Source organism: Penicillium rubens, assembly GCF_028828025.1.
Source record: "Penicillium rubens strain IBT 27055 chromosome Unknown utg000003l_segment0_segment0, whole genome shotgun sequence".
NCBI classification, from domain to species: domain Eukaryota; kingdom Fungi; phylum Ascomycota; class Eurotiomycetes; order Eurotiales; family Aspergillaceae; genus Penicillium; species Penicillium rubens.
In genome coordinates, this window is record NW_026890601.1 from 4,472,859 (window position 1) to 4,499,030 (window position 26,172).

Consider the following 26,172-nt stretch of genomic DNA (forward strand, 5'->3'; position numbering starts at 1 on the left):
CCAAGCCTTGGGGCTTCTATCTGTCAGCCGCCAAGTGACCAATTCCTTAGAGAGTTTGACCAAGACTTCTCCAAGACATTGGCAATCCCGACACCGGCACTTCAAAGATATCAGATCCACGTTTAAGTCGTTGGCTTCTAGGACGAGTCTATAGAGTCTGTTAACGTCAACCTTGGAAGACCCTATGGGGTTGCTTGGGTTTATATCGTCTTAACATGGCCACTCAACCGTGTCGACTTGTGCGCTCTTCCCATTGGCTTAGGCTTATTTGCCAAGACGATTCATTAGAGTAGCCTCTTCGTCCCAATCATCTAAATCCTATGTGATGGCGTTGCAACTTGACCGTTGAACTAGCTACTGCTGCTTATGGAGGCCAATATGAGAATCTCGTTCCTGCGATGTCGGCCCCCAACCAAAATTATGGAGGGCTCTACTCCGCCGTACTCCGTACAGAGTACTCCGTAGGGAATTTGATATTGCGACACCAGCAGCCACTCAGATTAGCTCGGTGGATCTCCGTGGGTGACTCATTGCGTGGGCTGTATCCATACAGTGCTGATCTACGATGGATGCTATTGCTGTATCCAAGTTGAGAATGGCTAACTAAGAACCGTCCAGAAGAAAAAACGATGGTCATCTCTCGCATCATGAGGTGTTGTTTTGGGTATTCTCGCTAGGGGATTCTATTCCTAAGTGAAACGTGGAAGGAAATACATCAATAAAGAATACCGTGCTGACCAGAAATTCTTCCGAAGTAGCTTACTTACCTCTATAAAGGGCTACGTCCTATTGGCTAGCCCATACGATTATCTCCTTCTACTGCAAGGCGATTGGACGCCTTTGGCCTATTAGTGTTCGACTACACTTTGAGTCCGGGTGAGCAGTTCATTTGGAGAGAACCAGGCAACCTACTAGCATGTTTATGACTTCTTTGTTACATGAAAGGTGAAGCAACCCAGCCCGATTCCCATCTGCGTCATCACAGTAAAAGGGTTCAAGGGCAAGGCTTGCATGTGCATTGGACAGGATCATTTTACGGCTGCTAGCTTCAGAATTTGGGAGGATGGAATTCACTGCTGCCTCTAAAAGGCGGATAGTAATACGAGTCATAGTGGTAGTGAACAGAACATCGTGGACATGAGGTCAACAACTTATATTTTGATTAGCTGGATCTACAGCCGTAAACATGATTCTATATACAAGCATAACCTAAGAATGGTGGTTTTACTGCCTTCCAACCTTGGTGGCTTTGAACCATTTTTTCTCTCTCTTCTCTAGCGCCGACGCCTTTGAGATACTGGGTGAGTCAGGACAGGCACGTTCAGAAAAGTCCAGCTGCTCCGGTATTTCATGTTGTCATCTCCCATACTCCAGAATCTACCGTGGGGCCAATCCATTTGTAATTTCAACTATCTATTGCCTTTGCAGAGGCACTGCCACTAACTAGTCAAGCCTGTTAGTAACTATGGTAATTCATCTACTCCACACACCTAGTATAGCTCTATTTGCTCGGTGACCATCTCAAGAAGCCCCTTGATTACCTATCTGGTTTCGTCTTCTCTTCACCACTGTTGTGGCTCCTTTAAAACTATAGTTTCATAAGAAATAAGCGTGGAGAGGATCCTTGGTCAATGCTCGGGCGTGTGCTTCTTTTCAGAAACATGTATTTCACTTTATTCCTTAATAACATCTTATCTTCACATATTTCCATCCGTTTTGACAGATTAGTAGAGAATTTTGGCCATTGGGTATCTTCTCAGGCAAATTAAATTGCGCTGAGTTTCCCAGCATTGAATATATATCCGAGACCTCGTAACATATGTATACTGTAAAAGTACATTTGAACCATCTAATTAGACCCCGATAAAACCTGCCAATATCAAAGGGTTTAGTAGCTGTGGGTTCTGAGTCAAGATATCAAAATATATAGACAAGTATAAAGGCAAGGACTTCCTATACTATCTGCGATCTCCGAGACATGCCAAAAGGGTTGGATTCGAATGCGACCCTTCAGCCATAATACGACAAGGGATCGACACCTAGTCTAAGCTGAATGAGCTCTTGAAATTCAGAGAGAAGGGTTGTAGAGTAATCTACGAGCAATAGACAGAGCGAGAGAAGAGAATATATCTAACAAAGAATGTCACGTCCTCTTTCGGGGCTGTAGAGTCTACAACATAGTAAGAGCCCGTCATCACCGAGTGTGATTGCACAGACTTCCAGCGAGATGTAATCAGCGATTTGCGTATGTAAGGACTTTCAACTTCGGTGAATCGTAGCGGATCCTAGTCTCAGATGTTGTAGCGAGCTTCAGCTCTAGGGGGTTCTCTTGGTCTGAACCAGCCCTAACCTCCTTACCAGGCCCTCCTTGGGGCTTATCACGAAAATATCACCAGACTGATCTGATATTTGCGTGCTGGTGATACACTGCCTGTCCCGCGAAGGGGGTTTATATCTCCAAGAGTTCACGGTGAACGCAGTGTGTAAGCGCCACACCCCTGAGTGCTTATGTTGTACTTGAAAGACCCCCAACAATATCCTGCTAAAGTGGGTGTGGCTACATTCCAGATAGTGCCATTAGAAGCCCTAAAACTTTCCAACTCGTGACCCTGATCAGACAAGACAAGACAAAGACCTGTGAAACAGGGCTTAGACATTTAGGCTGCAGAGCTACACCTACTGATATACTGAGACTCCTACCATAAGCGCCGTCCAAAACCAGCAGCTCCGAGCATAATACCAAAAATCGAAGGCATCCATGAACAGGTCATATTTGTATAGAATAATGTAAGAAAAATACCCTCATACTGGCAAGACCTCCACCCCAACCACGGCATAAGCCTCGTAAAAATGTGTTTGGTAGAGTAAGATACAAGTCGCAAGCAATCAAGTCGTCCCTGCAGAACTATGCAGCGGGGCGGGCATAAAGGGAGGACCTCGGTCCCTATGTGAATCACCCCCAGTTTCCAGCACCGCACATCGAGTCGAGTCAATTCCCCTCGATTCGTGTCGTCCGTAATCGTGAAATCTGCGCATCGCCACCCGTCCCCTGTTTTTCAATCTTCATCCTCATGTGCATATCACCGTCTCAGCCAATCCCCTTAAACGGTGTACTTGGCCTTTGCGCGCGTGCTGCCGCTGTGTGCACTGTCGGTGTGGCCGGAGAACTCCACCACATCCGCCAAGTTGAGTCGCAGCACGTCCTTGAAGCGCTGGCCAATTGCCTCGAGGATCTCCTTGCCCTGAGCCTGTGTGCGGGTGTGCTTATCGCCTTGGATGCTCTTGCCGACTGTGCGTGTCCATAGACCAACACGGTAGAAGCCCTTGCGCACATTCACAACCACTCCCATCACTTCGTTGTCATCGTCGTTCTCGAGGGTCTCGCCGATCGCGGCCAGCTGCGCGTGCAGCCAGAGTTCGTCGATAGGAACGGAGCGCTTGTCCTTGAATTGGTACGACCACTTTCCACCGTGCTTGTTTTGGGGGTCCTCCCACTCGGGCCGTACGCCCTTCTTGAAGAGGTGGTAGTCGGCCTTGAGGCCAAGTTCGGAGGTCGGCGTGATGTTGTTCTAATAGCGATCGGAGTTAGTATGATCGTTGATCGGGGGGAGGCTTCGGATTGGACATACATAGATGCCCCAGAATTCTTCGACGGAGCTGAAGGTAACCACCTCCTTGAGCAGATCGTTCCAGTTGTCGCCCTAGGTTTCCTTGGTAAGCATGGTGTCGACCTATCTAAGCGGTGTCTCCTACCTTGCCACTGGGGGGCTTGGTGAACCACAGAGTCCATTCGTGCATAAGAGGGTGCTTCACGTTGAAGTCATCGGGGTTGTGGAAGACAGTAACGGCATCACCAGTCTGAGTCTCGGTGACAGGAGCGGAGTTCTCGTCGGCCACAGCCGGAGTACCATTTTCTGCGACGGCAGCCATAGTGAATGGATGTGGAGGGGGAGACGATCGAGTTCGGAAAGTCGGAGGGGCGAGAATTTCAGGAAAGCGCAAATCGGGGCTTTACACACAAAGAAGGGAAGAGAAATCCGAGCCTGGATTCTAGTTTAGCAGTAATAGTCTGCTCCAGGCAGTGTGAGATGAGAGTGGAGGTGGGCGACAATTGACTGCAAAGAGTGGAAGTTTTGAAGTTCGAGCCACAAAAACTTGCCTTGCCTCTTTGGGTTCTTCCGTAACATAATCAATATCACATCCGACCTTCGCTTTACTCTTATTTCTACTTCATATATCATTTGATTTATCTGTTATTCAATTTGAAATATTTATTCAGATTTATACTACAATTCTATATGCCCGAAAAATGCAGAATAAAAATCTTCCCGAACCTGATGCCTGAGGACCAAATAACTTAACAACCCAAAAAAATCTATGTACTGGAGCGCCAATGTGAAAAACCATAGAACAGCTGAAAATGAAACTCTCAAGGGTATCTCAAACCATGACTCGGAATTATAGTTCCTCGCCGCTATTCATCAAGCTGAGGAAGCAGTTCCACCCTACTTGATTGTTAGTGACTGAACGAGTATAGTCAGCAACACTCGAAGCAAAGTACTCACCCAAACTTATAACGTTGACGAATAGCAAGCGCAGCTCTAGGGGGACAAATGTAAAGTTGACACCCTGTACAAACGGCCAGACCATCAGGTTGGCCTTATAGGCGGGAACAAAGGCAGTCTGCCACCTTTCCACAGGGTCAACGCCTTCCATGATAGCCATCGAGGATAGGAAACAGGTGAGCTGGACTGGGGCAAAGAAGACTTGATCGGCGGCAACACGAGCGGCGGTGGTGGACGCGGTGCCCTTGAGAACGACATGGCGCTGGAGCATGCCAAACCAGGTAGTGGCAGCTGGACCGAAGACAGCTGAAAGGAGACGATATAGATCAGCAATGTGCAAGAGAATTGAGACTTATACACATACCTCCACCGTATAGAGCCATTCGCCCAGTGCGGGCAAAGTCGTGCTTTTGGAGACCTTTCCGGTCAACAGCTTGTTGTGCTAGGACATCACCGCTGCCAAATAGGAACTGTTGTAACGAGGATCAGAAGATGGTCCATGAGAAGGGAAAATGAGATGATCGTACAGCACTGGTAATGCTTGCGGTGAGGATGGGCCTCTTAGCCAACTTGGACTGGTACCTGGTTGATTGTTTTGAGCTTCGATCCAAAGAGATGAGTAGTAACAAGGGAGACTTACCAGCGCAACATAACTGCAATTGGGTAAGTAGTATAGAAGAATGCAAAGATTGAATAAAAAAGTAGAGGAGAGACGCTGAAATACTATTGAACTGGGGGCAACTCGGGGAACAATCTTGAAATTGCGGAGTCGGGATTGCCCTGTCGGGTTGCCCAAATAGGAATTGCATCCGCCTTCATTAAATTTTTGAAGTGACGTAGGAGGGGAAATAACAACATCACGAAAACTCGACTTTGTACATAACATGATATATTGCTAGATATGGCCATAGCTAGTGACCTCAGCGTCACCATAAGATGAATTTACCCCTTCTTCCATAGCGCCAATGCCCCTCTCAACAACGACGATCAATCGATCTACTTCTGGACCCCGTCAGGTGACACCGCCCCTGGAAACCTTAAGTGCACGTGCCACCATCCCGATCAGGAATTTAGGGCATAGGGTCTCCACTAGGGCTGCCCGCTCGCTTAGCCCACCCGCGCAAATTTCGGGCAAACAGTGCTCAGTGCAGTGAATCTCGACGACCAACTCAATCCCGACAACCCTCCCCGTCGCTTCCCATAACAACATCAAGATGGCTGACGCTGCTCCCCGTGGACGTGGTGGTTTCGGTTCGCGCGGCGACCGTGGTGGTGAGCGTGGACGTGGCCGTGGTGGCCGTCGCGGCCGTCGTGGCCCCAAGCAGGAGGAGAAGGAGTGGCAGCCCGTCACCAAGCTCGGCCGTCTCGTCAAGGCCGGCAAGATCACTTCCATGGAGCAGATCTACCTCCACTCTCTGCCCGTCAAGGAGTACCAGATCGTTGACTTCTTCCTGCCCAAGCTCAAGGATGAGGTTATGAAGGTACGGATCGACACACACTTTTTGAAATTGGAGGATTGAGCGGAACTCGATTGGAATGCGACGATTGCACGCAGTTGCGCAGTGGAAGCTCAAGCGGAAAACGAATACATCGAAATAAGACCAGGAACTAACGGCAATTTCAACCTACAGATCAAGCCCGTCCAGAAGCAGACCCGTGCCGGTCAGCGTACCCGTTTCAAGGCCATTGTCCTCATCGGTGACTCCGAGGGCCACATTGGTCTCGGAATCAAGACCTCCAAGGAAGTCGCCACCGCCATCCGTGCCGCCATCACCATCGCCAAGCTCGCTGTCCTCCCCGTCCGTCGCGGTTACTGGGGCACCAACCTTGGTGAGCCTCACTCTCTGCCCGTCAAGCAGAGTGGAAAGTGTGGTTCCGTCTCCGTCCGTGTAAGTTTGACACAGTGGTTCATACCTGATCTTGGTCCTTTTTCTGGGGGCTAGTGATCTGAAGAGATGGTTTCTAATTGACTATAGCTCATTCCCGCTCCCCGCGGTACCGGCCTTGTCGCTTCCCCCGCTGTCAAGCGTCTGCTTCAGCTCGCCGGTGTCCAGGACGCTTACACCTCCTCTTCCGGCTCCACCAAGACCCTCGAGAACACCCTCAAGGCCACCTTCGTCGCTGTCGTCAACACCTACGGTTTCCTTACTCCCAACCTGTGGGCCGAGAACAAGCTCACCCGCAGCCCTCTGGAGGAGTTCGGTGATGTCCTCCGCCAGGGCAAGAAGTACTAGGTTATGGATGATGCATGATTTTTGTTCGACAATTCCAATGGGTTTCTTTTAAAACTTTTCCCTCTGTGCTTGGCGATTAAAAGATGGTTCGTGTGTGCGAGAGACATCTCCGCACCGCTCTGGATGTATTTATCACGGGGAGGGACACAAAATAGCGAAGTCCACGGGCCATTTGCCAGCCAGATCGTTCATTGAGCAGTAGTTCTATGTAGTAGGGCAGTAGGCTTTTTCACTTGGCACACATTGGTTTTGGAATGTGCCAGTCTGTGGTCCAAGCTTGCATCTTCGACATGCAGCCCAACAACATCGCTATACCAAGCACCTCTGGGTAGGTCGGCCAGGCAGCTTAAAGTGGAACAAGCACTAGTCTGGGATCTAGGCTGTCATGCCTGGCACCAGGCTAAGGGAGACCATCATACGTATCCCTGAAGAAACCTTCCTAGCCCAGGTCTACCGTGAGTCCAATATGGATGTCTGATGTATTCATACAGGGCCACAAGAGCCATCAAAATATAATATGTTGTCCATGGGTATATTCTACAAAGGTCTCTATATCTTGGGCCGAATATCCACACCGATAATGTCGACATAATCCTATATCTAAAGAGATATTCAGATTGATTGATTGATTGTGTTTTACGTCCAGGGGGAGACAGGGCGAAGCCCATGTTCCCAAACCTCCCGAGGGGTATGGGGACGTGCTAAGCTAAAGAATTATGTACATGATAGCGCGCCTTTAGAAAGCAACTCTGTATGTGGTGCGGCTGTTTTAAAATGCCGAGGGTGAGCGTTAATGCCCCCGACGTGCGGGGCAATGCGCATTGAAGTGCTGAGAGACGAGGTCTCGATAAAACAAATGAGTATTGAGCTTGGCCGGTTGGCTGTGGGTTGTCGAGACGGGGAGCCGTCGAGGAATGTCCTGGGGGAGATATTCAGAAAGATATCTACAAGGACATCTCGGAAGACGTCTAGAAAAGCGCATCGAAACACATCCAAAAAGAGATTAGAAGAAGATCATAGTATCTCTTATATATATCTCTCTCTGTTCTCTCTATATATCTCACTCCCCTCGATGTATATACTCCTCAGGTGAGCGGGGCACAGAATTATGTTTAGCTCTTTATGCAACTTCCTTCACTCCCATCTCATCTCAACTCATTTCACTTCAGGGGTTCAGTCATTCCATCCTGGCCTCATTTCCAAAGCTCGATTGCAAGGGCAGCATACCAACGTGCACCTGAGCAAGCCCCCCACCCAATCTGCCTCATCAATATCCAAGGCTACCACATCGAGTGCGCAGACAAGCAAGACAAAGCCAACGGCGACGTACATGTCGTACCCCGAAGCTTCTTCACCAAGCACAACATTCCCCTCGACTACGACTCAATGAAACACAGCCCGTATGAAAACAACAGAGATCCAACTCCACGCTGCACAAAAGCCCTGCCCGTTGAAGAAAGCTCGACGCAAAAAAACACTGAAATGAGCACCGAATTACCTCAACACCATACGGCAGCTCGACCCCAACGGCGCTAGCCTCGCACAGAGAGTCCACAGCTTGGGACATGTTAAGAACGAGGACGCAAAATGGTGCACGGAGAACGCTCGCAAAGAAACACATGGAGTACACAGCTTGGATAACTTCATACGAGCACGCACAATCCGCCAAAACTCTGGAGTGCTTGACCACCTCCACGATCTCCAGTGACCTTTGCATCAGGTGATTACCAGCAAGGTTGTCACGGATGAAGAAATTCTCACACGGCTGGCTAGAAGCTCCGAACGCGAGATTCCCTAGGGGAAAAAAAAAGGAAGAACGAGCCAACTATCCAACTATCACCTTCGACAGCTATCGCTAGAGTATAAAGAGACGACCCTAGCAATATACCTAGGATTTTCTCATTTCAGGGAGTTACGGAAAGCTCTAATCCAATTCCTAACATTATCCGCATGGCGGTACTTCCAAGCCCCGGCAAAGAGCCTGTCAAAGCGCAACGTGTTCGCGCTATTAGACAACAATAGCTGATCTGAGGACCCGTCCTAGGCCTGGCCTGTCGGTGGAGACAACGGGAACAACCTGACGTCCTCAGAACAGAGTAAAGATATCCCGGAAGCGAATAAGCGGGCAAGCAGGAAAGACGCCGGGTGAACGTCCATTGGGTACGCCGACTATTTCGTCATCGAGAAGGCAGGCAAGATCGTCGATAACATATCATTGTACCCGAAGCGATCGCTGATTATCTGCCAGAGGACCGCACCAAACCCTACTGGCAGATGGTAGGATCCAACAGAAGCATCTTCTGGATTTTCGGCATCGCGCAGCCCCTGCACGGAAGAAGCATACACTGAGACATGCATCCGCACTACAATCTGCTGGGCAACTATCAAGGCCAACACAGGGACGAAGAAGAGACAGAGCCGTAAAATTAGATGTACTACCAAGACGCAGTTGTGGACTGAGTGGCCGTCCCAAACTTCTGGTCGGGAATTACCTTAGCCAAAGCGGCCGCGTTGAAGCCCCCACGGATTGTTGGAAGCGGCCATGGAGGCCCAGTCGATCAACATCGGCTATGGCAATTTCAAAGCAGCCGGGGCAGCGTACAACTTGGTTCCTGACTCCGCAATGCTCATGAGCAGAACTGGCAGCCTTGATTTAAAGGCCGTAGGGGAACTCAATGTCCCCTGGGTGTTTGAGCACGGGTTGTCCAGGGGGTTTGGGGAGCAGTGGACCAGGATACTGCTCGGACAGCTGGCAGAGTACATGTACGACCTCAGAGTCAAGCCTCCTGACAAATCCTGCCAATCCGTCGGGTTGAAGAGAGTCCATCGACAATGTGTTCTGGGAGTTTCGATTCTTCGGAAACACCTTACTCATCTCTCTCTTCTTACTCAACCGTCGGTCCTAACAAAGCAACCGGGCTCTTCTAATTCATCCATCGTTCAATTCTTCCTACACTCCTGACAACGAATCATTTCAGCACAAGTTCAAACACCATGCAATAACCTATCTCTGAGGCGCCTGCCTGCGTGTGGAAGCCCGACGAAGATCGTTTACTTTCGCATACGACATCGGCCGTCCCGTTTTCTCTCCTTCTCCCCCTTCCCTGAGACGAGACGCGACGATGAGCTTGAGAGGAATGAGGCACAAGGTATGTCCTTTACTATGATGCATCACTGACCATTGTTCTATTCAATTCCCCAAAGCCCTACCAGCAAGGGTGCCCGTTGATGTATACATCGTGCTAATGCTGTTACAAACTAGCCCTAATTGCCCCGAGCCCCACTCAGTCTCCTTCTAAGGACCCTGTTCAGACTGCAGTCACAAGTTCTCCTGAACAGAGTCCAAAGAAGAGGAAGAGCCGCTTTCAACTGTCTCAGCTTGCTTCTTTGAATAACCTGCTATTCCGGAATACCGCTCAGCCCTCTCCTACAGGGACCGAGACCACGAACTCTCTCTTTCCGAATCAATCGAAGAATATCATTTCATGCAAGAAGTGGCAAAAGCATATGATTAATCTTTGATTGGAATGGCGGGAGGAAATCAAACGTGAGATTCCGCGTCTTCTTGATCAATCCCCTAGGACTGCAGTGGTAAACTTGCAGCTACTGGAAGGAGACGATCGCATGTCAGATGCTCTACGAGAAGCGCCCTAAGGGGCCTTTTCCCATGAAGCAGGAGTGATCTGCTGTTTGTCCTTTAGTACAACACGGCCACTACCAAAGTGGAGGGAGAGCCGCTGTAAGACAGGTGGATGCCCCTGCCCAAAAGAGAGAGTTCATTTGCAAGCGGGCCTCGGCTGCTGTAAATGTTCTCAGAGATGTGGAATGGATTGGACTGACCCTGGTACATACAACGAGATGAGTTCTGGGCACTTCTAGCCAAAGCCGAACAACAACATGGGCAGATATCACTCCCTCTCCCAAAGGTCTTCAATGGGAAAATGACCTCAAAGGAAGTACAAGTCGCTTTTCGCCTAACGCGAAACCCAACAGACCAGGCCCCGTGGATGCACCCCCCTCCAGGAGCCTCTCTCCCACAATGTGCTCGTAAGTCCCTTCCTTGGAAGTACTTGTGACGACGGCCCTTCGGTCATCTTTAGCCATGGAGTTGGCAACTACTTTGTCCGCTCAATGTTGGCCATGGGTATGCATTCGTCTCCCTAAAGATAAACAACGATTCCAAGGTGAGCCCCTGTTCGGCACATTTAACCCAAGTAACTCGTTTTGACCTCTACTAGTGGTGCGACTATTCGGTGACCACGCGAGACGGAAACTACGACGAGACCGCGCACACCTGGGGATAATCAGAGGTTATGACCCTGCGAGGCCTGTGAGCCAATTCGCGCGGGTGACGTCTTTGGACTCACCACCCATGACCCGGTGATTCCCTACCATCATTTACACTTCTCTAGCTCCGCTAGAACCTCATGCGCATCACGCTATACACATAGTGGAGCAGAGGATAAAGATGACAGCGACGATGACACGGGCGACGAATCTATCTGGCTTTTTTTGCTTTTGTTGAACCGTCAACGAAATCACATTGGGTTCGAATTGGTGCTGAGATCGGGCATCAGGTCTCGTCCCACATGTCTCCTGCCCTTGCTAAAAGTGAATTTCTACTGGCGGCAGATCTTGCTGTCTCATGCAGGGACCGAACCAATGTATGGGAGATCTTGAGATGGGCCATTCAAACCGGGATTCGCGGAGAAGAAAACGGGGACATTAGCAACTTGCATGGTCTTGTATCTCAGTAGCTAATATATTGCGGCCCTACTCTCTGTTTCCTGTACGATAAACTTCACTTAAAGGATAGAATGGTGCTGTGCTCCGAGACTTGGAAAACCCCTAAGAGACTCTTTTACCTTTCCAATTGTATGTCTACTTTCTGGAATTACCTTTCTTTCTACTTATGCACAATGAAACTCCCATTGCTCGCTCTGCCCCTGTTTTCATCCCATTGCCTCTTCGGGTTTGGCCCCATTGCCTCTTCGGGTTTGGCGTCCTCACCCGAGCTCCTTGCCACCTCTAGCCACTTTTACCCTCCCCTTTGCCGATAGAAGTGAAGAATTTGAAAGGAAATGGATACTATAAATCGGGAAATAGTCGGATGAACTGACAACCCAGACTTTGAAGAGATCAAGTGTAATCGAAGGTGCCTTTCAGAGAGTTGAGCTCGCATTCCATTTCACTGATGACTACCTTCCACAACACTACCTAGGTAGACCTTGTCTTTTCACGACTTAAAGAGCTACTTGATGAAGAGCTGAGATCATGAAACTATTGAAGACATCCAAACATTCATACCAAGCGTGGGGGTACCCCATGGAGCCCCCACATTTACGGACATTTGCCGGAGGACAAGAAAGTGTGTCTCTGCAGTGGAGTTGACCGCATCATTTCTCGGGCTTTTACCGGAGCAGTCGGCAAATCCGAAGGACGGACGATCGCATCATTTGACGAACTTTCACCGGAATACTCGGCAGATGGGACGGGCGATCATCGCCGGCTTACAGCTTGAGCGGGGTTTATGCTCTTTTGTTTAGATCGGCAGGTGAAAACTCATCTATATACTGCGAATGCCGGGGTAAGGAATCCTACGAAGATCTCGACGAAATTGATGGCACATTGACCTCAAGAGTGACAGAAACAATGAAGGCCTTCCACTTTAGAGCTGGATGGTTGGAATACCATATCCTATTCCGGTGTGGGGATGGCGGCCTTGGGGAATGCTATAGTCCCCGCACTGACAACAGGGTCCACCTTGGCAAATCTTGGAAGGGGACCGAGGGAATCGAGGGAACTATATAAGGACCTTATGCGTACGTGAAATTTCTCGCTACCAAGGCCTCAGCATGTATTTCAAGAAGCTGCTCACTTTGGGGGCAACCCTGAGTGGCTGTGTCTGGGCCCAGAGTCAGGCTGGTATCGAGGATCTCGATGGCCCCGGCAATGACCTCTACGAAAAGGACCTGTCCGAATGCCCAGGATACAAGGCGACAAAGCAGTGGGAGACTCGTTCAGGGTTTTACGCGGAACTCTCTCTCGCAGGACCGGCATGCAATGTTTTCGGGACTGACCTTCCAGATCTGAAGCTGGAGGTGGAGTACCAGACTAGCGATCGACTCCACGTCAAGATCTTGGACACCAACAACACCGTCTACCAGGTTCCAGACAGTGTCTTCCCACGTCCCGGTTTCGGCCAATGGTGTTCCCCGAAGGATTCCAAGCTCAAGTTTGAATTCAACGCCGACCCCTTCTCGTTCACCGTATCTCGGACTGATACCGGTGAGGTGCTCTTCGATACCACGGGCAACAAGCTGGTGTTCGAGAGTCAATATGTCTATCTCAAGACACACCTCCCACAGAACCCGCACCTGTATGGACTGGGCGAGCACAGCGACTCGTTCATGCTGAACACGACCAACTACACTCGGACGATCTACACCCGCGATGCCTACGGAACGCCTCAGGGCGAGAACCTATACGGCGCTCACCCAATCTACTTTGACCACAGAAAGGATGCCACTCACGGAGTCTTCCTACTCAACTCCAACGGCATGGATATCTTCATCGATAACGAGGGTGGTCAGTATCTCGAGTACAACATCATCGGCGGTGTTCTTGATTTCTACTTCATTGCTGGCCCCACCCCGCGCGATGTGGCCATTCAGTACGCGGAGATTGCCCAGCTTCCATTGATGACTCCGTATTGGGGACTTGGTTTCCACCAGTGCAAATACGGCTACCAAGATGTCTACGAGGTCGCCGCCGTCACCGCCAACTACTCCTCCAGCAACATTCCTCTAGAAACCATCTGGACGGATATTGATTATATGGACCGTCGGCGCGTCTTCACCATTGATCCAGAAAGGTTCCCGGCCAATTTGTACAAAGACCTGGTGGACACAATCCATTCGAGGGATCAACATTACATCGTCATGGTTGATCCCGCCGTATTCTACAAGGAGTCCAACCCGGCGCTCGATGCAGGCCTCAAATATGGTACTTTCATGAAGGAAAAGAATGGCTCCGAATACCAGGGAGTTGTCTGGGCCGGACCGAGCTACTTCCCTGACTGGTTCCACCCCGACTCGCAGCAGTACTGGACTGAGCAGTTTTTGGAGTTCTTCGACGGAACGAATGGTCCGGACATCGACGCGTTGTGGATCGACATGAACGAGCCCGCAAACTTCTACAACCGCCCCTATCCCGGTAACAACACCACCCCTGAGGATTTCGCGGAGGTGGATGGTGATCCTCCGGCGCCGCCACCCGTCCGAGATGGACCGGATGCTCCTATCCCTGGGTTCCCGGACAGTCTCCAGCCAAACTTTGCTTCCGGCAACACAAACGAGAAGCGTGCAACTGCTGTTGTCGAACCCCGTCAATCTCGGTCTCGTTCCCGCCGCAACCTTGGTGCTGGTCACTGGCGCTCCGCCAGATCCCAATGGGCTCCCTCGACTGACAGCTGGCAGCACGGCAGAAAAACTGGCTCTGGCTGCGGACCTGACGAGTGCAAGGGCCTTCCGAATCGCGAGTTGATCAGACCGCCGTTCATGATTCAGAATGGTGCAGGACCCACGCTTGCTGACAGCACTGCTGACACCGATCTGGTGCAGAGTGGCGGATACGTTCAATATGATACGCACAACCTTTATGGCGCTATGATGTCCTCGCATTCCCACAATGCTATGCGTGCCCGTCGCCCGGATGACCGCGCTCTGGTAATTACGAGAAGTACATTTGCTGGCTCCGGCAAGGATGTGTCCCACTGGCTTGGTGGTAAGAATGCTTCTGGCGGCGTCTGCCCATACAATATTAACAACGATCCCATGCTAAATACTCCGCAGACAATGTTTCCGGGTGGAACTGGTACCGCCTCTCCATCAGCCAGATCCTGCAGTTCGCATCGTTGTACCAAGTCCCCGTCGTGGGTCCCGATGTTTGCGGCTTCGGTGGTAATGTAACGGAGACGCTCTGTGCTAGGTAATGGCTGAACCTCCCTTTATATATGCGGCTGTAACTAATATGGATCCAACAGATGGGCAGCTCTGGGCTCCTTCTACACCTTCTTCCGCAACCACGCTGAAATCTTCGCCAATCCCCAGGAGTTCTACCGCTGGCCGACCGTCGCTGAGGCCGCACGCAAGGGAATCTCCATCAGATACCAGCTCCGTAAGTGAAGCACGCAGTCTCTCCGAGACGGAAACTTAGGACTAATAATGATTCAGTCGACTACATGTACACCGCCATCTACAAACAGAACCAGACCGGTACCCCGGCCCTCAATCCTCTGTTCTTCAACTACCCGAACGACCCCAACACCTACCCCATCGACCTGCAGTTCTTCTACGGCGACGGCATCCTTGTCAGCCCCGTCACAGAGGAGAACAGCACAAGCGTCAACTACTACCTCCCCGACGACATCTTCTACGAATGGGGCACCGGCAAGCCCGTCCGCGGGCGCGGTGAATACGTCTCCGCCGAGGTCGACTTCACGGACATCACCGTTCACTACAAGGGCGGCATTGTCTACCCGCAGCGCATCGAGAGCGCGAATACCACCACCGCACTGCGCAAGAAGGGCTTCAATATTGTCATTGCGCCCGGACTCGATGGGTCCGCTGAGGGATCGCTGTATCTCGACGATGGCGAGTCGCTTGTACAGGACGCCGTGTCGGAGATCGACTTCAAGTACACGCATGGCAAGCTCAGCATGACGGGCTCGTTCGAGTACGATGCTGGTGTTACTATTGAGGCTATCACTCTTCTTGGTGTGGAGCGCGAGCCGAAGGGACTCCGTGACGCCGAGTACGATGCCGAGAATAAGAAGCTGGTGCTTCATGTTGATGTGCCTTTGACGGGTCGATCTCATACCAAGGTTTTGTGAATGTGATCCTGCTGGGATGGATGTCGCTTTCGTAACCTGACGGGCTTTTTGTATTGGGAGTAACCTGGTATATAACTATTCTTCTTGACTAGTAGCTTCAATATACCGCAATCAGCATCATCAGTCTGCCTTAGACTTTCTTATCTCGTACTAGTTAGTCACATTTAATTGGGTCTAGGTGTCTAGGTATCTACCTAGGCAGGTATCGCTCGGACAATAGCGAAAATAAGACAAGGGCGGGGGGCCACTACTAGCGGACGTCGGGTATCATTTTTAGATTGATAGAGAAAAGGTTGGATAAATGGAACCAATGTAGCTGACATACATGGTCCAGCTTATTGTGAACGGCTACTCCTTCTCATTCAGTTGTGTGAGAGCATCGCACAGCGAGGGGCGAGAGATTAGGGTGCCACGTTGGTTAGACCGTCAGTGACAATAGACGAGAGTAATCTTCCACAAGCCCAACAATCTATGGCAACTTGTGCCTCAAGTGGCGTGTTGAAGGGACTTATTTTACTGCTTTTGTGAAGAAGATTCTGCATCTCTGGTGAAAGCCATTCATTCCCACATATAGCCACCGGTTCCGCTAACATCGATGAGGACGGCGTCTTCATTGACATCCAAACAATATCCGACGGCTTGATGTCAAGATAACTTCGCCCTCTCTTGCGTAATAATTCTATTGCTGTCCTAATCTGCAAGGCCTATTATATTGGCAAGGTATCAAATTGAAACTCCTCCAAAATTTGCTTAAGCCAGCCTCCAGGATTGTACTTAAGAAGGGATCCTATGTTCACTGTTGTTATATCGGTTGGCGGGGAAGACTTATACGGGTCCTCCGATACAACTAGGCCAACTAGTTAGTCTGTATTCGGAAGACCGCGGAGTTGTGTAAGAATATCGATCTCGTTTAGAATATGTTCCGTGTCTCCTGGCTTATAGATAGGGCGGTCAATTGCTTATAAGCAAACTTATATTACCTGAACAAAGCCGTAGAGAGTCGGAGCAATAGCCTCGATATTCTACAAACAATGCGCCTCAAACGTTGGTAGACAACGTTGGTAGACAACGTTCTCGCTCTAGAGTCGGATATATGACTCTCTGCGGATCTTCTGCAATCTCCTAGCACATTTTATAGGCAACAGCAATATACGAGTTCGCTAGGTCTTGGTGCCCATCCTATATTGTGATCGAGTTGTGGCTTTGCTCAAGTCAAGCTTAAAGTAATACTGGTCCAAAGACCTGTGAGGGACGGCCACTGTTCCAGCCTGTATACGAGGAGGTCCCTTTCCGGCATCGCGATTAATTGAAGTACACATGCTCTCTTTTCGTCAAAGAAAAACAGATAAAGGATAATCTCCTAAGGTAAACGATTGGGAAGGGGGGAAATGGAGGGGTCAAGGTATTATTGGCTCAGGTGTTCTTTACGACTTCGAACCGACCAGTTTCAACAAGGCAATGGAGGAAATGAATGCAATTGGGAATGAGACACAACCCCAGAGACAGGCCCACCCGTAATGCAGTTAAGCAAGAAGATCGAGAGAGCATGCTGTGATCTAGGGGGTCTGATTGTGAAAATGTCCATAGAGAATGTTGGCAGGGACATGGCAGTTCGTTTAGTGTACGGCGTCATAATTCTAACGGCGCCGAGTAAAGAACTATAATAAGAGTGAGCGCGCAGATTGAACCGGAACCCTCGATGTCGGTTTCGGCGGATTAGGCTTGGGAGAAATGGTACCTACCTCGAGAGCACGTTAACGCGACGAACACCCGCTTGGAGTTTTCTTGGAGGTTGTACCTCTTCATCTTCCTCTTCCTTCTCGTCTCTCTCATCCTCCAAACTTCTCCATCCTTTCAGTACTTGCTTTCATCTATTCTCCATTGTTTTTGATCTGAAATCAACACGGATAACGTAAACGAGCGTGCAATGGGCGAACTCTGGGACAGAAGCCTCCTGGGACACCAGTTATGGCAAGATGAGACGAGACGCGACGATGAGCTTGAGAGGAATGAGGCACAAGGTATGTTCTTTACTATGCTGCATCACTGATCATTGTTCTATTCAATTCCCCAAAGCCCTACCAGCAAGCGTGCCCGTTGATGTATACATCATGCTAATGCTGTTACAACCTAGCCCTAACTGCCCCGAGCCCCACTCAGTCGCCTTCTAAGGACCCTGTTCAGACTGCAGTCACAAGTTCTCCTGAACAGAGTCCAAAGAAGAGGAAGAGCCGCTTTCAACGGTCTCAGCTTGCTTCTTTGAATAACCTGCTACTCCGGAATACCGCTCAGCCCTCTCCTACAGGGACCGAGACCACGAACTCTCCCGGGAAGAGCCCCGGTAAGAGTGAGAAGAGCTCGAAGAGGAGCAGTCTACGCCTTCCAAAGCTGCCTTCCTTTAAGTCACTCAGTCTCAAGCGCCGCGGGCCTATCCTCGCGTCCACTGAAGGAATTGTCAAGCCTCAAAAGCCCACCCGTCCTTCAATCCTGTCTCCATCCACTTACCTTCCCCCCGATTCTCCTCTTCCTCCCATCTTCCCACCTCCCCGTCCTGAGATCTTACCTCCATCCACTTACATTCCTCCCGATTCTCCTCTTCCTCCCATCCCCCCACCTCCCCGTCCTGCCTTTCGTTCTCTCTACAGAGGACCTTCTGCTCCCAACATGGACATTGCTCCCCCCGACCCAGCCGAGGACGCTCACCCTTTTCCCAGAGCTTCTAACCTGCTCAGCGTTATCAGTTTCCAAGAGTGGCTTGAGCGGGAAAGTGACCATCGCGTTGAAACCGTGCCCGCTCCTCACCCAGCTCGCAGTTCTCGGATCAGCTTATTGGCCCATCTCAATAACGGCGGAAATTGGGACGACATCCCTCGCAGCAAGTCGGTTCTGGAACTGGACATGTTTTTCGATGTTCGCAAGGTCGCCCCCAAGAGCCCTGTTGATCCCAATGATGGCCAGAATATCAAGAAAAGTGGCGTGACTGAAGAGGTCATTGTCGACAAAACTATGATGACTGGTCCCAACATCAAATCTTCCGTCAAAAACAAAATTGCCATGGTTGACAAGGCCACCATCACTGACTTCGTCATTGAGAGCTCTGCTACCCACAAAGCCACCACAGCTGAACTTGGCATCAAGGGTTCTGCCGCTGACAACCTGCCCACCGACAAGGGCACTGCTGAGACGGACGTTAACATGGAGAGTGCTACCAAGGAGCTGACTACCAGCGGCCATCTTACGACTGACAAGGCGACTGAGGATGATAGCATTGCCAAGTCTGTTGAAGCCACCACGGCTGAACTTGGCATCAAGGGTTCTGCCACCGACAACCTGCCTGCCGGCAAGGGCACTGCTGAGACGGACGTTAACATGGAGAGTGCTACCAAGGAGCTGACCACCGGCGACCATCTGGTGACTGACAAGACCACCGCCAAGAACGATGATGCTACCAAGTCTGTTAGTACCGACGAGCCCGCCTCGAAGAAGTCTGCTGCCGAGCAAGCCACCATTGACCAGGCTGGCATCAACACCAAGTGTGCTACCGACAATGAGACATCCAACGACAACCCTGCGACTGGCGGATTCATGATGAATCTCGACAGTGAGAGCTCTGTCATCATAAATTTGGGCACCGACACCAAGAACGCGAAAGAAAAGGGCGCTGTCCACGACTCGGACCCGGATGGTCCCAGTGATGTCATCAGCGATGAAGAAGCCGCAGACCTAGAGGATGAGATCCAAATCACCCTTCTTACCCTGGAACAGATGCGGCCCCTGACCCAGTTCCGCAACCTGCGCGTCCTAAAGCTGGTTGGTATGATGAAGTCCTACCAGCCTGTGATCTGGCAGGTGGTGTGGTTGAACCCCCGACTAGTCACCCTCGAGCTAGAAATGGCAGTGGGTCTGGATATTGAGAAGCCTGTGGGACCAAGTGGGTGGAAGCCTATCACGAAGGGATGGGTGATGAACGTTAAGTCGTGGGCCGAGCCCGCTTACTAGTAAGTTGTACCCAACTGAGAGTTATGTGACAAAGAGACGTGACAGTATGCTAACCTGACTCACCTGTAGTGGCCAAGGCGACGGAGAGATCAGCACCAAGATCGGGTACGGCGAGTACCTCGACAAGTACTGCATCGAGAAGGCAAAGGTCATTGTCCGCTGCACCGGGTTCCCCGTCCCCCCATACCTGCCGGTCAAGCATCTCACCTTGACCGGCTTCGCCGTGGACGGGGATGCCTTCGCGTTGTGGTTCCAGAACCTCGAGGAGGTTCACTTCAAGAAGGACTGCATCGACTGCGGTTTCTGGCTGTCTCGCGCCCAGCGAGACGTCCGAGTTCGTCACTCGGACCAGTTCGGAGTGGCCCGCGGCGAGGCCGGGCCCTCCGGGGCTGTCGAGCTCGGTGAGGAGACACTTGCCGAGCTCACCGCTGCGGTGGACGGCCTGCGGGTCTAGAGGATGTGAACGGACGAGGTCCGTGTCCATCGGGGGCGGCACGCTCATCAGAGCCTTCTCCGGGGGGCTCTGCTGAGCGTGCCGCCAGGGAAATATCATTCGGCTTTGTATAAGTAAGAAAAAAAAAAAAAAAAAAAAAATTTGTTCAAGTCATTCTTGCTTCTTTATGTAGAGTACGGACAATAAAAATAAAATGTAAAATAGTAGGGCCAAGTCTCAATATCACCATGCTCATATCACATCAAACCAAACCTTAGATGGAACTGAGAATTGAGAGAAAGATGAAGAGAAATCAGATAGTCAACGGAAAGAAATGAGAGAAGAAATATCCAGATCCCATCACCTCAATTCCAATCTGCATGTAAGCGAGAAGTCATTTCCTTACGCACCCTCTTCATCGGAGATACGAATAGCTCCCTCATTGCCGACACCATGGGACCAGAATCCCTCCATATATAGCGCACTACAGCAATTAGCATGACATCAACACCGAGGCTGAATTGAAACTCACATCTCAGGAGTATTCTCATGAGCGAACAGAAGCCAGTATCCAAGGATACCTTGCGTAAAGACATCCTGGATAGCGAAGAGGATAGTCTCCGTATCAACGCTCAATCTAAGCGCAAGAGCACCAGCCGCGAGGGAACTACTCAACATTAGCACCCGCAAACCGGCTCAGTAATGCCCTTCTGAATATAACTCACATAGGGAATAGCGCTAGCATAGCAATCCCAGACCCGGAAATAGACCCGAAGAGCCGTCTTGCCTGGACATCCTTGCTCTTCGCCGCTCGCTGGGCGTGGAAGCCTACATGATGGATCACGACCAGGTAGGAGATACACGTGAGGGTTAGCCAGACCCAGCGCTCGCGGCCGTGGCCTGAAAATATGCCTAATAGAGCTGTTGCAAGCATGATCAAGTGGGCGACAATCGCGATGAGTAAGTTTGCGCCTGGGAGGCCCGACAGAAGGGCGAAGTTGATGAAAAGAAGCGGGGTTGTAAGTGCCCAGTTCACAAAGCGCAGCCATAGGACCTGGCGGATGTACTCTGTGTCGGTGTCTGGGACATGCTTGTGGCGTTCGTGTATTGTGGCATGTTTGGTTGTTATGCCCTGGCCTGTTGACAGGGCCAGGTAGATTATGAAGGAGATGGTGGTTATCAGGGAAGTTAGAATGTGGAAGATCCGCTTAGACTGGGTAGATGTTAGATATATGTAAAGATATATGTAAAGTATAGAAGAGATGATGCATCAACTCACCAGAGGAGCTCGAGCGGCCAGAGTATAGAACACCAGCGAGGAGACGCCCATCAACACAGTGACAACCCTATAAATGTTAGAATAATTTGGCAGTAAAATATATATTATACACATACCATAGAGTCCGTTTTCCTGCATCATGAAGTTCCTGGTAGACCTGAGATCCCGGAATAACAGTGGGAATAGGCGCCACTGAGGACGTGGTGGCGGGCGCCGTTGGAGTAGTAAACTTATCAAAAGGATCAATCATGCTGAATTGAAGAAGTTGTAGAAGAAGAAGAGCAAAAGAGCAAAAGAGCAAAAGAGCAAAAGCAATATATGAATGGTATGACGAAGCAATGCATCAAAGCAGGATTTTGGGGATGATTGGGGACAACCGTCATTGACTGGATACTGTCGTCATAGCCAACTATAGCACTACATTGTACATGGGGAGTTAGTACATTTAGTTAATTTATTAGTAAATTAGTAGATTAATTGGATTACAGGATTATTCCTTTCAACTTGGTATTTAATTTGTTTGATGTTCTACATTATTGGTTGTACTGCAGTTGTCAAATTGGCTGCCATGTCCAATCACTGCTCTGGAGATGATCGATATAATACATAAGAATAAATATACAGACTTGTACAGCATTCTAGGCGTTTGCCTCATGCATCACTGTCTCACACCGGTCGCAGATCGTATTTTCGACCGCCACCGGTTCCGGAATGGCGTACCGCCAGCACCGTGGGCACTTGGAGGCCTGTGGCGCGTACACATACACTTTGCCTGGTTGGCCACCCAGTTCAAATGTCTCCTCATATTGCCATTCAGCATCCTTGATCTCGGTCGGGAGAGCTTCGCCATGGGATGACAGGGTGATGGATGACACCACAAAGAGATCAGGGAGCTCTGACAAATACTGCTGGAATAACCCAGTGCTGGGGACCACAATGTGGACAAAGGACTGCAAGGAGGAGCCAAGCTGCTTTTTACTACGGGCCTGCTCCTGCAAGTTCTTGATGGCGGAGTGGACTACCGTCAGCTCCTGGTAGCTGGTGTCCAGGGCTGAATCCTGCCACTCCGGAGCCGGGGCGGAAATAACACGCTGCAGGGGATGCTGAGATTTAGTGCGGATAGACTCGGGGGTATATTCCCATGTCTCTTCCACAAGAACTGGTGTGATAGGAGCCAGCGCCTCTTGAAGATGGTTGTAGACGTAGAATAAGGTCGTTTGTGCGGCACGCCGACTAGTACTGTCCTCACCAAGGGTGTAGAGCCGGTCCTTGATCGCTTCCATGTAGAATGCAGAAAACTCAAGGTTGGCCCACCGGTTCATCGTACTCACGCCCTTGTAGAACTCGAAGTTGTCACACGCCTTCTGCGACGTGAGTACCATGTCCGAAAGGTGCTTGAGTGCAATGCGATCGACCAGCTGCAGCTGCCCGTATGGGACAACGTTTTCCGGATGGAAATCGGCAAGTGCACCCAGCAGCAACTTGAAGGTGACACGGAACTTGTGGAGACTGGTGTTGACGGTCTGGAGCACTTGTCTTCCAATCACCACGTCGCGTGTGTAGTCGCTGCTCGCCGCCCACATGCGAAGTGCATCTGGGCCAAGAGCGTCGTACACGGGTTCTGGGTTCTCAAGTTGCTTCTTTCCTTTGCCTTTACGGGGCTTGAGAGGAGGCAGCAGAGTTCCATCCATGATGGTCTGTGGGTGGATCACATTGCCAACGGACTTGCTCATTTTCCGCCCATATTCGTCCAGCGTGAAACCGTGGGTGATGAGATTCTTGAATGGCGCACGAGGCGTGGATTGACCCGAACCGAGCTGGTGTGAGATATACGTGAGAAGACCCGACTGGAACCAACCACGGTGCTGATCGGTACCTTCAAGATATACGTCGGCTGGATGACTCCGTCCCTCCATGGGAACATCGATCTCGGCCCAGCTGGTACCACTGTCAAACCAAACGTCCATCGTGTCCGTTCCACGTCGATACCCCGCTCCAGGTTCGTTCCTCAAGGACGGAGGAATCCATGCAGCATCATCCGCACTGTCGGTCCACCAAGCATCGATTTCCCGCTCTTCAATTGTGGCCATGATATGTGAAACACTATCCTTGGTCAAGACAGCCTCTCCAGTGGTCCGGTGATAGATTGTAGGAATTGGAACACCCCACGCGCGCTGTCGCGAGATACACCATTCACTCCGGTTTTTGACAAAGTTCTCGAGCCGTTGCTTTCCAGTCTCAGGAACAAACCGGACATCTTCCAACGCTCGAAGAGCACTACTGCGGATATCGGCCACATCGGCAAACCACTGCTCGGTTGCCCGAACAATGACCGGAAGCTTGGAACGCCAGTCGTAAGGGTATTTGTGCTCGTACTTGTGTTGGGCAAGCAACTGATCACACGATTCCACCCATTCCAACACTGCAGTGTTACCTTCTCCCAAGACAGGCTTTCCGGTTAAACGCGTAGGATCGAGGGGCATAGCTTTATCTGTGAATTTGCCCTCATCGTTGACGGGAGCGAACACAGGAATGCCACGCGCAAGACATGCTTCGTAGTCGTCCATTCCGTGACCAGGGGCGCAGTGAACCATACCAGAGCCAGAATCAGCAGTAACAAAGTCGGCGGCGAATATGGGCTGCGGCTGAGCTTCAGGCCCCTTGAATAGTGGTCGATATGTAGTTTTCTCCGCCAGCTCAGACCCCAGGATAGACGGCACAATGACAGAGAGATCTTCTTTCAGCATATTCTGGAGGTACTCAAACCGCGATTGGGCGATAAGAAGATGACCGTGTTTCTCCGACAAGACAATAGTGTATTCCAAAGACTCGCTGACTGCAATAGCAGCATTGGCAGGCAGCGTCCAGGGTGTAGTGGTCCAAATCACCGCACTCAGGTCCTTTCCACGGAGAAGAGGGTTTTCCAAGAGATACTTAGGGATATCGACAAGAGGGAACTTGACGAGGGCGGCGGTCGAGGTATGATCTTCCTTGTATTCCAATTCTGCTTCCGCAAGAGCGGTACCCGATGAAGGCGACCAGTACACCGGCTTGAACTTTCGGTAGATGAGGCCTCGGTCCACCATTTCACGGAAGATACCCAATTGTCGCATCTCGAATTGTTTGTCCATGGTCTTCCAGTGGTTCTCCCAGTCGGCCATGACTGCGAACCCACGGAATCCTTTCATCTGCTCCTTCACAGTTTGTCTTGCCAATTTCCTTGCGGATGTGCGAATAACGGCCGGACTGACCGTTTCACTTGTGATGTCCGCGTCACGCAGGCCTTGGAGGGCTTTGAGCTCGATCGGCAGTCCATGGCAATCCCAGCCTGGTACGTACCGCACCCTCTTCCCGCGAGCCAATTGTACGCGACAGATGATATCCTTCAAGATCTTGTTAAGCGCATGTCCGACATGGAGGTCGCCATTTGCATATGGCGGACCATCGTGCAGGACAAATGGTTGGTCGGCGGGCCTTTCACGGCGTTGCCAGGCATAAAGATCATCGGTGCATCGTTTTAGGTATTTCGTCCGGTCGACAGGCGATACACGTGGAGGGAATGATGACTTAGGAAGTGTCAATGTCGAGGTCCATGAGCGGGGGATTGACCGCGCCAGTTCCGGCATTGTCCAGCATATCCCTAGAAAGTGATAAGGTGGGAAGGTCAGGAAGAGAAGAGTCTTGGCATTTTACAAAAACATGCCTGCCAGAAAGGGTTTAGACTCCGCCAGTATTTTTAAATATTTAAAGACACTAGTAGTACTATAAGCCCATCCGACTACAACATACATTAATCCATCATTCCTGCTGTACAAATGTGCTAAAGAAAAGTGTGCACTTCATTACATATATAAATATACTAAGTAAAGAAAGGGGAATGGGAAGAAGAGGAGAGATTGGACAAGAGGGGAGCCTTTGTCTCCTCCGATACATGTAAACAGTGCAAACAGTCGGTGTGGAGTGGCAGAACCCTTGATCCTATATCTGAAATATCAGCAGCCCAGGTCTCAACGCTAATGTTGTACTCGCGGATCACGCTTTCGTCGATGTATGATCGAACGAGTTTCAACACATCCCGGTAACGAGGTGTAAAGCACATCGCCATTTTGTGAGAAACGGTCCACTCAATGGATGTATTGAACTGTGAAGACTCCACATGAGTAGTATCCGGGCGTCCAGAAGAGGCGGGTCGGGCGTACGAGCAAAGTTAGCAAAGCCTCCTCTCGCATCTATTGGGGCAAGGCCATCAAGATATTGAATGAACTTCAGCTGGCTATGGGTAATAATTGTAATAATCCATATTTATCAAAGGACAAATAAGGAATAAGGAATACTAATTTCTAGCCCGTCATTCCCTCACATATTATCTGACGTAGTTCGTTATTACTTACTACTCAGTAACTTGGTATGTTGATGGAATAACATACGGCAAGATTCCACTAGGCCACGAAAACCAAGGTTCTCGTTGAGGGCTTAGGGAAACTCATATCCCAGTTTGGCATATGTAAATACGTTGCGAGGGATCGGGCCCCGCGGAACCCCGAGAGGATTTTCGGCCAGGCCAAGACACCCAAACCATCAGCAGTGCAGCCCGCGGACCCCGGATAGCCGCATGACCACCCGTGGAATCCAAGTCTAAAACAGCCGCATATCTCGATGGCTAGGAATTATCGTTATGTCCTCCCCAACACAGTGTTTGGATCGTACATCGTCAAAATAGAGCAAAGTCGACCCTATGCTCGCCTAACGGGGGTTCGCCTGAACATCTA

The 26,172-nt window shown here is 50.4% G+C and overlaps 7 protein-coding genes across 7 annotated transcripts; 3 read left to right on the forward strand and 4 right to left on the reverse strand.

Annotated features, from left to right (window-relative positions):
• Nucleotides 1–3,101: 3,101 nt before the first annotated feature.
• Nucleotides 3,102–3,930, reverse strand: N7525_007913 (eukaryotic translation initiation factor 4E; the record flags this gene model as incomplete). Its single annotated transcript, XM_002568331.1, has 3 exons — nt 3,102–3,569; nt 3,630–3,701; nt 3,754–3,930. 3 exons carry the CDS (start codon nt 3,928–3,930, stop codon nt 3,102–3,104), a joined length of 717 nt encoding a protein of 238 aa, XP_002568377.1.
• A 528-nt stretch (nt 3,931–4,458) lies between these two features.
• N7525_007914 (Mpv17/PMP22 family protein) lies at nt 4,459–5,216 on the reverse strand (the record flags this gene model as incomplete). The annotated part of the gene is made up of 5 exons (XM_061214249.1): nt 4,459–4,505; nt 4,566–4,871; nt 4,930–5,035; nt 5,093–5,147; nt 5,206–5,216. The coding sequence occupies 5 exons, from the start codon at nt 5,214–5,216 to the stop codon at nt 4,459–4,461; spliced, it is 525 nt and encodes a 174-aa protein (XP_061068680.1).
• A 563-nt stretch (nt 5,217–5,779) lies between these two features.
• Nucleotides 5,780–6,799, forward strand: N7525_007915 (40S ribosomal protein uS5; the record flags this gene model as incomplete). The annotated part of the gene is made up of 3 exons (XM_002568333.1): nt 5,780–6,046; nt 6,197–6,454; nt 6,542–6,799. 3 exons carry the CDS (start codon nt 5,780–5,782, stop codon nt 6,797–6,799), a joined length of 783 nt encoding a protein of 260 aa, XP_002568379.1.
• Nucleotides 6,800–12,654: 5,855 nt separating this feature from the next.
• N7525_007916 (glycoside hydrolase family 31 protein) lies at nt 12,655–15,692 on the forward strand (the record flags this gene model as incomplete). Its single annotated transcript, XM_002568338.1, has 4 exons — nt 12,655–14,584; nt 14,653–14,788; nt 14,844–14,977; nt 15,034–15,692. The coding sequence occupies 4 exons, from the start codon at nt 12,655–12,657 to the stop codon at nt 15,690–15,692; spliced, it is 2,859 nt and encodes a 952-aa protein (XP_002568384.1).
• Nucleotides 15,693–17,619: 1,927 nt separating this feature from the next.
• N7525_007917 (uncharacterized protein) lies at nt 17,620–20,145 on the forward strand (the record flags this gene model as incomplete). Its single annotated transcript, XM_002568339.1, has 3 exons — nt 17,620–17,713; nt 17,827–19,690; nt 19,761–20,145. The coding sequence occupies 3 exons, from the start codon at nt 17,620–17,622 to the stop codon at nt 20,143–20,145; spliced, it is 2,343 nt and encodes a 780-aa protein (XP_002568385.1).
• Nucleotides 20,146–20,526: 381 nt separating this feature from the next.
• N7525_007918 (opsin family protein) lies at nt 20,527–21,653 on the reverse strand (the record flags this gene model as incomplete). The annotated part of the gene is made up of 5 exons (XM_002568341.1): nt 20,527–20,608; nt 20,657–20,791; nt 20,850–21,337; nt 21,404–21,470; nt 21,520–21,653. The coding sequence occupies 5 exons, from the start codon at nt 21,651–21,653 to the stop codon at nt 20,527–20,529; spliced, it is 906 nt and encodes a 301-aa protein (XP_002568387.1).
• A 388-nt stretch (nt 21,654–22,041) lies between these two features.
• Nucleotides 22,042–25,029, reverse strand: N7525_007919 (isoleucine--tRNA ligase ISM1; the record flags this gene model as incomplete). Its single annotated transcript, XM_002568342.1, has 1 exon — nt 22,042–25,029. One exon carries the CDS (start codon nt 25,027–25,029, stop codon nt 22,042–22,044), a length of 2,988 nt encoding a protein of 995 aa, XP_002568388.1.
• Nucleotides 25,030–26,172: the final 1,143 nt, after the last annotated feature.